Here is a 12,741-nt window from a genome sequence, read left to right as displayed (position 1 = left end):
TCAGAAAGAATAATTTCAAGCAGTGGGGCACTGCATAACCCTTATTTATTAAATAAAATCATAGTAGGGAATAACTCCTAACTGGCCAAAACATTACATTACATTTTCGGTCTACTTTTTAATTGCATTTTCAGCTCTCTTAAGTTAGGAAATGTCAGATATTTGTGCTGATATTCAAGAGAGCTCCAAAGATTTCTTAACTTGTTAGGATTTGCCAGTAGATGGCGTCCAGGTAGAGATATGCAGGTGTATTCATGTCATTTAGCTTATAATATATTCTGTTGTGGCTTTCTCTAAAAGCAGAGGTCCTCCAACAGTAATGATTTGATAACGAAACATCACAGCTACTGCTCCTCATGTAATTTGCAGGAATGAAAGCTGTGGAAAACAAGCTCTGGTCATTGCAGGGTCGTTCATTCATTCAGTATTTAATATGTATTTTTAAATAAATTTAAATTACAAAACAAAAGTTGATTGGATAGAGCATGAAAAATGATCATTTCTTTAATTTGTTTATACATTAATTTTTAATCCGCACAACACAAATAGTTGTACCAGTGTTTTTCTTATGGCCTATTGCAAATGAATTTTAATGAAATATCATACCAGTATCATTATATGTCTCATTTTTGCAACCTAGATATTTTGTCACTTATTGTTACACAGCTGTTTTTCAAAATTGTTTAATCTTCCCACTGTTCTCTTCCCTCCTCTTCCCTAATATTTCGAACTGCTACAGATTCCTTCTAAAATACGAGGACATGTCTCATATAAGCTGCATCCAAAATGTTCTTTATTCATCACAGCAGTTTGAGTAACATAAAGTTATCTGTGGTTTCTCCCCTTGTTATAGATTCTGAGATGTATCAGGTCAGCTGGAGCTCGCCCAGTGATCGGCACAGGGGTGAAGACGCGCTACATCTCAGGGGTGGTGCGGGACAAAGAGGGCGGCATTAAGGGCTTACCCTCCGGCACAGAGGAGTTCATGCCATTGGGCCTGGGTAAGACACACACACAACTTCTACTCTAAATTTAACCCTTAACATAATATCTCCAGTGTTCATCGTTTATGCAAAAACAACTACACTGTTTCTGAAACTAACTTGAGACGTAAGGTGCTGAATAACAACGCAATCTAAAACTTAAGCATTGTTTGAACATCCACCTAAAACCTGAGGGTTTTCTGAAGCAGATAGAGACATGAAATTAACTAAACAAACATTTTATATCTTAAACATTTGGCTTTCATTGTAAATCATCATCGTTTCCCCAAAGTTCGTGAACATAAAAAAAAAGCAATAAACCAGGCAAACTCTGATTCCCCTTTTTCCTCCTCCTCAAGCATGTCTCTTACCAACTGAGTCTCAGGTCAGCAGGAACATCGTCTGGGTCTGAGTCTTCTTCATTGTTATTTTCATTGTTGTTTTCCTCAATGAAACTCTACTATACACCGCTTCAACTTCGCTCACTTAGCTCAGATCGTCAGCCATTGTCTGAAACACTAATAACGAAGAGCGATAACAAACTACATTTCCCATAATGTAATTAACCTTTCAGCACATATCATCCGGTTCTAAAGGGACAAGCGCAAATGTCACACAGGGTCTAAAATGTAAATACCATATATTTTGCATCCAGTCTAATGAATTAAAACAGCAAACACAATCATTCTGCACTAATGCCTTGTTCAGTGTGCTTTTAAAAGTCTGATAAACCTTTCGTCTGTGTCTGATGCCTGACTGAACATTAACCTGCGTTCAATGGGTTTGGTGCTGCAGGAAACCTGGTGGGAAGTCAGGACAAGAGACAGATGGCTCATATCCAGGAGTCGGTAGGAGAGACCAGCTCTCAGAGTGTGGTGGTGGCTGTGGACAGGTGAGACAAAATACTCACAAGGGAGCCCACACACAGAATATCAATACCATAAGTGCATGATCTGTATACACTATGTCCTTTGTAATGAATGAGCCTTTCTATTCCCTACAAATACTGAAGGTGTTTTTTTTTATATTTGCAGGATCTTCACTGGTTCGACCAGACTAGATGGAAATGCAATCGGTAAGTGTGTCATTCTTTTATCTCACATCTCTGTGCATCTTTTAAAAGTAACAGAAGTTATTCACAAGTGTTGCTATGTGTTTCCAGTGGACTTTGTCGCGGTGGTTGTGTGCGGTGTCTATGGATGAGCTGGCCTCGACACACCAGCCGAGAATGTTCAGCTTGCAAAAGATCGTGGAAATTTCCTACTACAACATGAACCGCATCAGGCTGCAGTGGTCTCGAATTTGGCAGGTCATAGGAGACCACTTTAACAAGGTCAGTGAAACAAAGTTTGGAGAATTGTTAATCAGGCACAAGTAGGAGCTGCTTTTAGTGAGTGGTGTAGCAGACAGTAGCAGGGGTGATGAGGTTTTCTTTTGTTGGTGCTCCCTGCCGCTCTGTGCACTTACTGTTGTCCTGTAGTGCCCCCTGAGGAATCAGATTTATAACAGTGGTGTGAGAGCTCTGTAATTCTGTCTACTCAGCGTGTTTGCAGTATCCAGGTGGGAAACATTTATTTTAAAATGTACTTAGGTAGGACATGTTTCGGTCTTGAAGTTGTATATTTATGTTGGTCTGTGTTTTGTCTCATTAGTGTTGTTTTCACTGTCTGCTACTTTCCGAGCACCAATCAGCACAAATAGTCAGATAATAGCCAGTGAACATAACAGAGTGGTTAGTTGCTAAAGAGCCTGATAATCTTCCTCAGCGGCTGGTGTAGACACAAACAACTAAAGGTGAGTGAGTATTGGACATAACTTCACCAGAAACACAACTCCAGATAAATGCTTTAAATCACCAGCCATATCAGCTCTAAGTGTTGTATTTAACAACTTTGTTGTGCCCGTAGATGGGCCCAAAACATTTAAGTAGCGCAGGTTTAAACATGATTGTAAACTCTGAAAGTAACAAAAAAACATTATAAGTCCATTTAATCCATGGCTGATTTATGTGTCTCTTACAGGTGGGTTGCAACCCCAATGAGGATGTAGCCATTTTTGCCGTGGACTCACTGAGACAGCTCTCCATGAAGTTTCTTGGAGAAAGGAGAGCTGGCCAATTTTCCGCTTCCAGAAAGACTTCCTCAGGCCGTTTGAGCACATCATGAAGGAAGACCAGGTAAGATAATAGGACTTTTTTATATATATTATTGGTGGCTCTGATGAAAAACTGTTCTTTCTCAATACATACGTGTGCGTTATTTACACTAGATATGTGAAATAAAGTAGAGGTTTGTTAATAAAATATGAATTTGATGTTCTGCCCCATGTGAACAGGTCCCCCACTATCAGAGACATGGTGATTAGGTGTGTGGCTCAGATGGTCACTCCAAGCAGCCAACATCCGTTCAGGCTGGAAGAACATCTTCTCAGTGTTTCACCAGGCAGCCGTCCGACCATGACGAGACTATAGTGGAGCTGGCCTTCCAGACCACTGGGGCACATTGTCAGTGAGTACAGCTGCGTTCAGATCCACAGTGAACACTACTTCCTGTTCAGGAAATGATAAAACTGATACCATTACTAAACCTCTTGTGATTGGAATGTATGTAACTTGTGAAAAAATTTAATTTATTTGAATTTAGATGTACATTGTCCATTTTGGCTCAGATGCCTAAAAGCCAACTAACAGAGGTTGTGATGTGTCAAAGCGCTCAGCTGACAGTGAGACACACTGTCAGTTTGCTTTAGCTTTTATAGGACTAGTCTGTTTTTGATTTCTTACTTTCCTTCTCTTCATCACTCCTCCCTCAGCAAACACTTTCCAGGAGGCACTTTGCAGCTGCTATAGATTCGTTCAAGATGCAGTGAAGTGCTTGTCAGAGTTTGTGTGCAACGCAGCTTTTCCTGACACCAGCATGGAGGCTATCAGACTCATTCCGGCACTGTGCTAAATACGTCTCAGAAAGACCACAGGTAGGAGCAGCTGACTTGTGACAATACCGGTTCAATAAAATGGCAACTGTGACAAAATAATATCACTCACTATGTGGTTTCTTCAAGACTTATGATGTAATATTTCACTTGATGATTTTGTGTCGTACTGTGTCTCTGCCCAGGCTCTGAGGGAATACACTAGTGATGACATGAATGTTGCCCCGGGCGATCGGGGTGTGGGTTCGTGGCTGGTTTCCCATTCTGTTCGAGCTTTCTTGTATCATCAACCGCTGCAAGCTGGATGTTCGGACCAGGTACATAAACAGTTCATCAGTGGAGTGTAGCTCACACTGTTATTCTTAACGGTGTTCACTTATTTCCATATACTAATTCCAGAAATCTGTCAGTCTGTCTGTGGAACGCATATCGCAAGAACCTTCTGTCTTATAAGCTTCACACTTGGTGTGTGTGTATTGTTAGGGGCACAAGGAAGTGCAGTGCTGAAATTGGTGTGATTTGGACATGTGATACATTCATTATTAATAAGATTAAACGATAAACAGGCGACCAGCGCTCGTGTATGATGGGACTCATCAATGGAAGTGACGACGATTACTTGATTATTAGCATAATTGACAGAGCATTATTCTGTAACTATTTTAATTATTGTTTCATTTGCTTAATCATACAAGAAGATACTGAGTGGTTCCAGTTAGTCCTTAATGTGAGGATTTTGCTGCTTTACTGTATGTATTATTTTTTTGAAAAAAAGTATCTTGTGGTTTGGGACCTACTACACAGAGGGGAAAAAGACCTTTGAAGTCTTTATCTTCAACTCTCAGACCCAGTGTTGACATTTTCACAATCAATCAATTATTTAAAAAAAATAAATGACAGATTAATCAATAATATTTATCTTTAGTTAACAATTAAGCAACTAACAACTAACTCATTCTACCCCCTGTATCAGTTGTTAGTCAGAATAGATTAGAATAGACCCTCTGATTTGTCATTGACGATTGTCAAATCGTCAATATTTAATGCAGCTCCGTAATGAACACACACAAAATAAAGAAATATGATATATGTAATTTGTAATATATGAAAGATGAAAAAACAGACACATAGATAGTGTTCTCCACACAAATAGCATGCACATTTAAAAAAGAAACTGTTCCAGTTGTTTCCTTGATACAATAGTACATTTTGACTGAAATCTACATGCATGTAGAATGTAGCATGATATCACAAAGGATGTAGCATTGTAGTGCTAGTCATGTTTCTCCTTGCCGCTCATCAGTCTGATGAGGCTTTAACTCTTTCTTTGGTTTGACAGAGGTCTCACAGTCATGTTGAGATCATGAAGAGTTACGGCCACACCTTCGAGAACCACTGGTGGCATGACCTCTTCAGAATCGTCTTCCGCATCTTTGACAACATGAAGCTCCCTGAGCAGCAAACAGAGGTCAGAGCTCACTGGTTGTTCATGTTTTAACAAGCAGCTGAAATATTTGAAGGATATGCTCCTCTGGGATTTGGAGATGCAGTTACTGTCAACAGTTTTATGCACTTTATAAAACACCTGCTCATGTTTGTTTGTTGTTTGCTTCCAGAAAACCGAGTGGATGACAACAACATGCAACCACGCACTGTACGCCATCTGTGACGTGTTCACTCAGTTTTATGAGCCTCTCAGTGAAATCCTGCTGGTTGACATTTTCACACAGCTACAGTGGTGTGTCAGACAAGGTGGGTGTTTAAATTCAATGTGGAGTAGAGCAGAAACACATTCTTTTCGTGCTCCTACGGCAGAAAAGGAACATGTAACTATGTAATTACATCAGATTTTATCTTCTGATATTCCACCTCTAACATGACATGTGGTCTTAAATTTAGACTTTTCTTTCAAACTTTTTTTTTGTTCTTGTAATATTACACCCCTTGTCTTGAAAAATTATGACATTTGTCTTGTAATATTCATATAATATTACGACTTCTTGAAATGTCAGTTGCAGTCTCGTCATTAGTGACTAAAGGTGCATTAATAATTAAAGGTGTTGTAGTTCTCTGTTAATGGAAACAGTAGCAGAGGTTCAAGTCACTCTTCAGAGTTTCTGCAAATATAGTAAAATGCTTTGTCTTGGTAACCAGTTAGTGAATGACATGGGCCACCCTGAGGCTGAAACTCTGCTATTTCTGTTGCCCCACCCCAGATTGTAAAATCATATAATATTTATGAAAATAAATTAAATATAATATAAATCAGATAAGAAAAAGTTGGGTGTCTCCTCTCCAACTATTCAAGCTACCCTCCCTTCAGCAAAAGAAAAAATGCGTAATCTTTCCCACCTAAAGATTAGCTGCCAGGAAAACCGGCAAAGAAGAGGGAGAGTGTAATGCAACAACGGTCCCCAGCTTTGACCCCCAGGCCACCAGGCAGGACAGTGTAATTGATCAATCCATTTAATTACCAAAAAAAGAATTAGATTTCAATTTAAACAAAGCACAATTCTACTTTGAACTGTGCCATAAATTATTGATGAAAAAATGTAGTTTTGTAATGAGCAGTGTGCTTGAAATTTTGTTGTATTCAATTGAGAAAAAAATCTGTTAACGGATATATTTTTCTTGTTTCCACAAGAAAGATATATCTGCTCTTTTTCTGAATTAACGAGATGGTTCAAAAACCTGTGAGAGTCTCTTATCCACAGTATACAGTCACTGCGTTAATCAGCCTGAGCTTCCAACAGTTTATATTACTTAAAGACACAACTATCTCCCTTTGTCTCAACCCAAAGCGTTCAGTGCTCGTACGAAGCAGCTGTGAAGTCATTCTCTTTCTTTTACAGACAACGAGCAACTGGCTCGATCAGGAACTAACTGTCTGGAGAACCTGGTGATTCTGAACGGGGAGAAGTTCAGCCCAGAGGTCTGGAAAATCACCTGTTCCTGTATGTTGGAGATCTTCCAAAACACCAGCCCTCACGCGTAAGTCCTCAACCACTGTTGTAGATTCAGGTCAGCTCGGTTTCTATTACAGCTGCTGAACAATGTTGATGTTAGAATGAAATTCAGTCCCGTGTTTGATTCATTGAAGGTACATTTAACTGTTATTATGAAAACAAGCACTGCAGAGTTAATGGGAATTTAGGACTTATGGCTGTTGTATTTACGTTGCTGTTGTTTAATGCTGTGACAGGATGTAAGTTACAACACCTGATTCTCAAATCATTGCGTTTGCTTTTCACATCAGTTTGTTGACTTGGAGACCGGCTGGACAGGATGAGGAAACTGCTGATGGGAAGCACTTTGTAAGAAAACAAATAAATTCACTCACAGAGTATACAACGATTCCATTTAACATCTGCTTTGCAGATGCTGCCTACTTGGCCTGGAACATGATAAACAACTGTTGGCTAATGAAAGGAATGTTTTATTTCCATGATGTATCTGAAGGATGGCACTGAATGTTTTTGCTACTCTAAATCTGCAGGATGCGGATTTCGACAGTCAGTCCCAGAGCAGCTACGACAGAGCTCTGTCAGAGAGAGGACACAGTCAGATGTCCAGCGATGACACCTGGAAGGGAAAGTCCAATGCTCGTGAGTACATGGATCACACAAGCACACACTAATTTATGTCTGTATCCAACCCATATTCAAAACGAACCTGTAAATCTGAAAATATGAGTTTTAAACTCAAATCATATTTGTTGATGTAGCTGTTTTTGTGCTACATGAGTTTCAGACCAGAAACTGTTTGCTGGGCTGCTGATCAAATGTGTGGTACAGCTCGAACTAATCCAGACCATAGACAACATAGTCTTCTACCCAGCAACCAGCAAGAAGGAAGATGCTGAGAACATGGCTGCTGCACAGGTTGGTCACGACGGCTTCTGTGAAATGCTGCTCTCTAATCTGAATTAAGACCTTAAGTGTCGCATAAAAATGCACTCCAAAACTTAAGCATTGTTTGAAAACAACCACCTAAAACCTGAGGGTTTACAAAAACCTTTTTTTCTCAGCCTCTGAGACATGAGAAACATGAAATAAAAACATTGGATAGCTTAAACATTTGTAAATAATTGCCTTTTCCCTAAACTTAAGCCGGCAAACTGGCCAAGAGCACGAACAAACAAACTACATTTCCCTTCATTTATTTTGCCTTTTCCACAAGTATTGAAGACAATCATGATGTATTTCATCCATCACATGTCGTGAAAATTCTTACATGGAGGATAAGACACACATCTTATCTGGCTCTAAAGGGAAAAGCACATAAACGCCAGTCTTAGAGGTGTATATACACACATCCGTTGGAAAAGGGATAAATGAGGAGACAATCAAGCTTTGATTAAATATCAGATCAGGTCTAATGACGCTTATACAATCCTCAGTTATGCCTATAGCCTAAGTTGTCCCAACACTTCCCTCCCTTCAGAGAGATGCTCTGGAAGAGTCGGACGGTGGAGACCAGGGTCCAGATCAGGGTATGTACAGACACATGACCTCTGCACACCTCTTCAAGCTGCTAGACTGTCTGCTGGAGTCACACACCTTCGCCAAGGACTTCAACTCCAACAACGAACAGAGGACGGCACTCTGGAGGGCAGGTAAATAGAATCATATAATCATGTCTTTATATTGTGCACTTCTTCTGTATGAGGTTATGTGACTGTGTCTTGTCTAAATACCTTCACATATCAACACATTTTCTACGGTCAACACCTTGAAGGGCCTTTAATCACATTTCTAAAATGATTTACTGTTGCATGAAATGTAAAATCTGTTTTCATCTGGACTGAAATCTTTATATTGTTGAGTGACTGGGTGACTCTGATAGGTCAGAGGTTTTTTGATGTCATTAAAACACAGATAAATACATCACTCTTATTGGAAAACTGTCTTGTTGAATTTGGCTCTTCCTCTATTGTTGTTGGGGGGGGATTTGTTTTTTTTCAGTCATTTTGAGGTCATTTTGTGTCTTTATTGGAAAGTTAACAGAAGAGAGATGCCAGGAAATAATGGGGGGGACATCATTAGAGGTGTGCATCTTCACTAGCCTCATGATTCGATTGCAATTCAGTAGTCAACGATTTGATTCACATCGATGCATTTCAATGATGAAACATCCACAATTTTCTATATTACTGCTGATGGCTGCTTTTTCATCAATTAATACAATCAGTCAGACAAACATGAAATGAGGTTTTCAATTCAAAAATCAGACAACAGCAGTAAGTGTATGACAGTGGTCAGTGCTCTCCACACTGATATAACATAGATCCATGATGTTGCAGTCACAGTGTTGGATCTCAGGCAATGCACTGCCCCCTTTTAGTTGTTCTGGGTTTCTTTTTTTCAATCACCTTTCTCTTTGCCATCAGGGTTTAAAGGGAAATCCAAACCCAACTTGTTGAAGCAGGAAACCAGCAGTCTTGCATGCAGCCTGAGGATCTTGTTCAAGATGTACTCTGACCCTCAGCTGAAGGACTCGTGGCCTGACATCCAGACACGCCTGCTGCTGTGAGAACCACCTACAACACCATCATCTAGTCTTTGTTAAAACGACCAACATTTCAGTACAAGATAAAGCTGGCAAAACTGTATTGTTATTTTTTCAAGATGAGATACCAAAACAGCGATATCTTTCAGTACTTTTCAGTACCACCACAAATTTGTCACAAACGAATAAGTAGAATTTTTTCATAAAGCTACAAATTTCCTAAAACAGTTGGGGGCTGTAGTTCCTACATAAAATTACTCAAACAGAAATAATGGCAGCGATTCCTACATGCTTGGTTCACTAGTGAGTATTTACAGCAGCAGCACAGTGTATGTGAGCTGTAAGAAATTGGATTGCCCATTCTCACTTTAATGAAGGATCCCTAATGTCTTTTCAGTAGACAACAAAAGAACAAGATATCTTAAGCTTTGGATACACAATACTCCAAGATATAATATATCGTACTTAACCTGTGTAAAGTGCAGCACTGGTGTTGTTCCGTGTTGTGTTGGCTGTGTTTTGACACACGGCTCATACTTCATTATAGATTTATGAACTGTACTTGGTAGAATTTACTGACATGTGAGAGTGTGGCACAAATCACTGTGTTGTGTTTGTCGCTGAGCAGCTGCACTCGTTGACTCATTTATTACATCAGGAATGCATTTATGTGGTGTTAATCATTAAGGTGTTGGTGCCTTAGTCCAGGATGTGTAGCCTCGATCTGCTTTTCTACAATAATAATACTTGTAGAGAAGCAGTGGTGATAGAGACAGAATCCCTCTGTCTGTTAAGTGTTTGAAATATGTCATTATGATGTTGGAAATAATATGGGCCTTGTTTCGTCTCTGTCAGGGTGTGTAGCGAAGCTCTGGCCTACTTCATCAGTCTGACCTCAGAGAGCCACAGAGAGGCTTGGAACAGCCTGCTCATGCTGCTGCTCACCAGGACGCTACGGCTGCCCGATGACAAGGCAGGAACATGCACACACACATTCAGATAAAGACACACACAGTATACTTTCAACTACACATGTCCAGCTGTGATTAAATCTGAACTAGGATCAGAAATGAAAGAGACTCACGGCTCTCTGTGGAAAAACTAACGGGATTTAAATTGTATGAGGTAATTATATGTCCTCTTTTAATTTCATATTTTGTGATTGTAAACACACAAGCGAGCTGACACCTGTATGTGTCACTCTCTGTGTGAGTGCATGATTCATGGATGAGTCATGGCAGCCCATGACTCAGTGTATTTTTTTTTTTTTCAGGGAATTTTAGGCCAAAACTTGTTTTCAGTCAGAAAACGTAGCTTGAAGCAGCAGGAAATATTGGCACAGTGCTGCCAGCTACAGAAAGAACGTGCCATACAAAACACTGCATCAACAAAAATTAATACACTATTGTTAAAGTAGACTGGTCTGCACCATTCTCTTGTGCAAGGTGTGTGTTGTTGAGTGAATTTGCCTTTTCTTATAACACATAGATTTAAACTCCGTACTGTGAACGCTGTCGTCCCAGCAGGGCCCACACATCCCAGAGCAACCGCCTGTTTTTTTTGGTGGTGACATTTTTTGAAAAATAATTAGCAGGGGTTCAACGTGCTGCTAATTTACATTTTTTTCATTTTCTCCTTTATTTCCAGTTCAAGCCCCATGCTTCCTGCTACTATCCCCAGCTGTGTGAAATGATGCAGTTTGACCTGATCCCTGAACTGCGGGCCGTCCTCAGGCGTTTCTTCCTGCGCATCGGCTCCGTCTTCCACATCGCCGCTCCAGAGGGGGCGTCTGCTCGGTCTCCTGCATCCTAGATTTGGTGGATGCAGAAAGGAGTGTAGGGGGTGGATGGGGGAAATGGAAATGATGGAGGTGGACATAACATATAAGAGACTTTTCCCCTCTTCTCTCTTGGGCTGGAGACAGATTACAGAGGGGCTACAATGTCCGCAGGAAGATAACAAAGACCGTAGCTTTTCCGTCTCAGTTCAGGACTCGGCATTAAAGTGTTCAGCTTTTCTACCACACTCGGCTTGTAGAAAAGTCTTCACCCTGTACTCCTCCCTTCTTTCTCTCGGGGATGAACAGCACTGTGACCAGCACTCTCTGCTGACTGTTGTCATTCATCATCCCCTGACTCATCTCAAACTGTGATGACTAGAAAAGAAGTGTAAACAGATAATTTATTGATATTGTTGCGAACCCTGTACCTGATTTTTCTTTATTTAATACTCAACAAAAGAAAGTATATCTACATGCTGAAAGCAAGTGAGGTACACCATGAATTTGATGAATCTTTTATTTGCTCTTTGCGAAAAATCTCTGTTGGCCGCCTGTGCCTGTTAGAAAATGATGACACCATCAGTGTCGCCCTTCTTGTGATTTTTGGTGATCGAATCAAAAATGTTGTGATATCCATCGTGTACCAGAACCCAAAGCATTGTTTGTCACTTTAATGTTTATGTTCCTTGTTATTTGTGTGTTATTTGGTTGCGGGCTCTTTCCATGTAGGAGAGACTGAAACTCTCATCTGCATTTCTTAACAACATTATCAGAGGTCAAATGCAGCTTTGTTTGGGACGTCTTGCTCTCTGTGACACAACCGTCCTGTCATCTTTATCATTCTTGCCTGTCAATGAGATTTTACTTATTTATTTTTGCTCATTTTCTTTCATTTGTTTTATGAAAATGTTTCCGGGATAATTGCTGGTTTACAATGAAATGATGGTAGAAGGACTCTTATCATACATTCCTTCATGTGTTGACCCACTAAGCCTTAACGCTGAAGGATTTAACATGGAGTCAACTCCTCCTGGTTTGCAAACCCTCCCACTAATCCATCAGTCAGCTCTACTCCACCCTCGCCTGCTGCAGACAGTGTGCTCATGTATGAACACCACCCAGTGGACCGACCACTGGTTGGAATGCTCATCAGTGTTTTGTCAGATTCAACAGAAGAATTGGGACCGGAGCAAAACCAAAGCTCGCATCTACAGAGGCACTGGAATCTCTGCACCCTGGATCCTTGGTAGTTTATTCCATGCCTTTTTTTAAAAGAAGGATGTATGTAATTATTTTAAGTGCATTTAAATATTTTTTTGAGAAGCATTCCTGTCCGCGCAACTATGGATGTACTTTTCTTCCCTTAAGCTAGGGAATATATAAATATTATATATACAGTAAATGGGAAAAAATGCCGACTGTAAAGTTTTCAGTGTAAGATACAGAGAAAAGAAAGTGCTATACAGTTCTATACATAATATTGTGATGTAATCTTTCAAGCATTTGGTGAAGTAATCAATAAACCTGAATTCTGATCCA

General features: G+C 40.1%; 1 protein-coding gene across 1 annotated transcript in view; it reads left to right on the top strand.

Annotated features, from left to right (window-relative positions):
* The window catches only part of arfgef2 (ADP-ribosylation factor guanine nucleotide-exchange factor 2 (brefeldin A-inhibited)), a 27,982-nt gene extending 15,241 nt beyond the window's left edge, over positions 1-12,741 (top strand). Inside the window, 27 exon segments of the mRNA XM_034591293.1 lie at positions 854-1,001; positions 1,779-1,875; positions 2,018-2,058; positions 2,146-2,156; positions 2,158-2,316; positions 3,005-3,073; positions 3,075-3,101; positions 3,103-3,152; positions 3,312-3,368; positions 3,370-3,430; positions 3,432-3,476; positions 3,478-3,490; positions 3,795-3,919; positions 3,921-3,956; positions 4,100-4,150; positions 4,152-4,231; positions 5,254-5,267; positions 5,270-5,382; positions 5,531-5,666; positions 6,767-6,905; positions 7,171-7,228; positions 7,411-7,519; positions 7,659-7,795; positions 8,358-8,529; positions 9,304-9,442; positions 10,278-10,395; positions 11,070-12,741. Of these exon segments, the coding sequence (XP_034447184.1) occupies positions 854-1,001; positions 1,779-1,875; positions 2,018-2,058; positions 2,146-2,156; positions 2,158-2,316; positions 3,005-3,073; positions 3,075-3,101; positions 3,103-3,152; positions 3,312-3,368; positions 3,370-3,430; positions 3,432-3,476; positions 3,478-3,490; positions 3,795-3,919; positions 3,921-3,956; positions 4,100-4,150; positions 4,152-4,231; positions 5,254-5,267; positions 5,270-5,382; positions 5,531-5,666; positions 6,767-6,905; positions 7,171-7,228; positions 7,411-7,519; positions 7,659-7,795; positions 8,358-8,529; positions 9,304-9,442; positions 10,278-10,395; positions 11,070-11,234 (2,370 nt within the window). The 3' untranslated portion in view covers positions 11,235-12,741.

This window comes from Hippoglossus hippoglossus, chromosome 7 (genome assembly GCF_009819705.1).
Source record: "Hippoglossus hippoglossus isolate fHipHip1 chromosome 7, fHipHip1.pri, whole genome shotgun sequence".
NCBI classification, from domain to species: Eukaryota; Metazoa; Chordata; class Actinopteri; order Pleuronectiformes; family Pleuronectidae; genus Hippoglossus; species Hippoglossus hippoglossus.
This window is presented reverse-complemented; position numbering and strand designations above follow the sequence as displayed.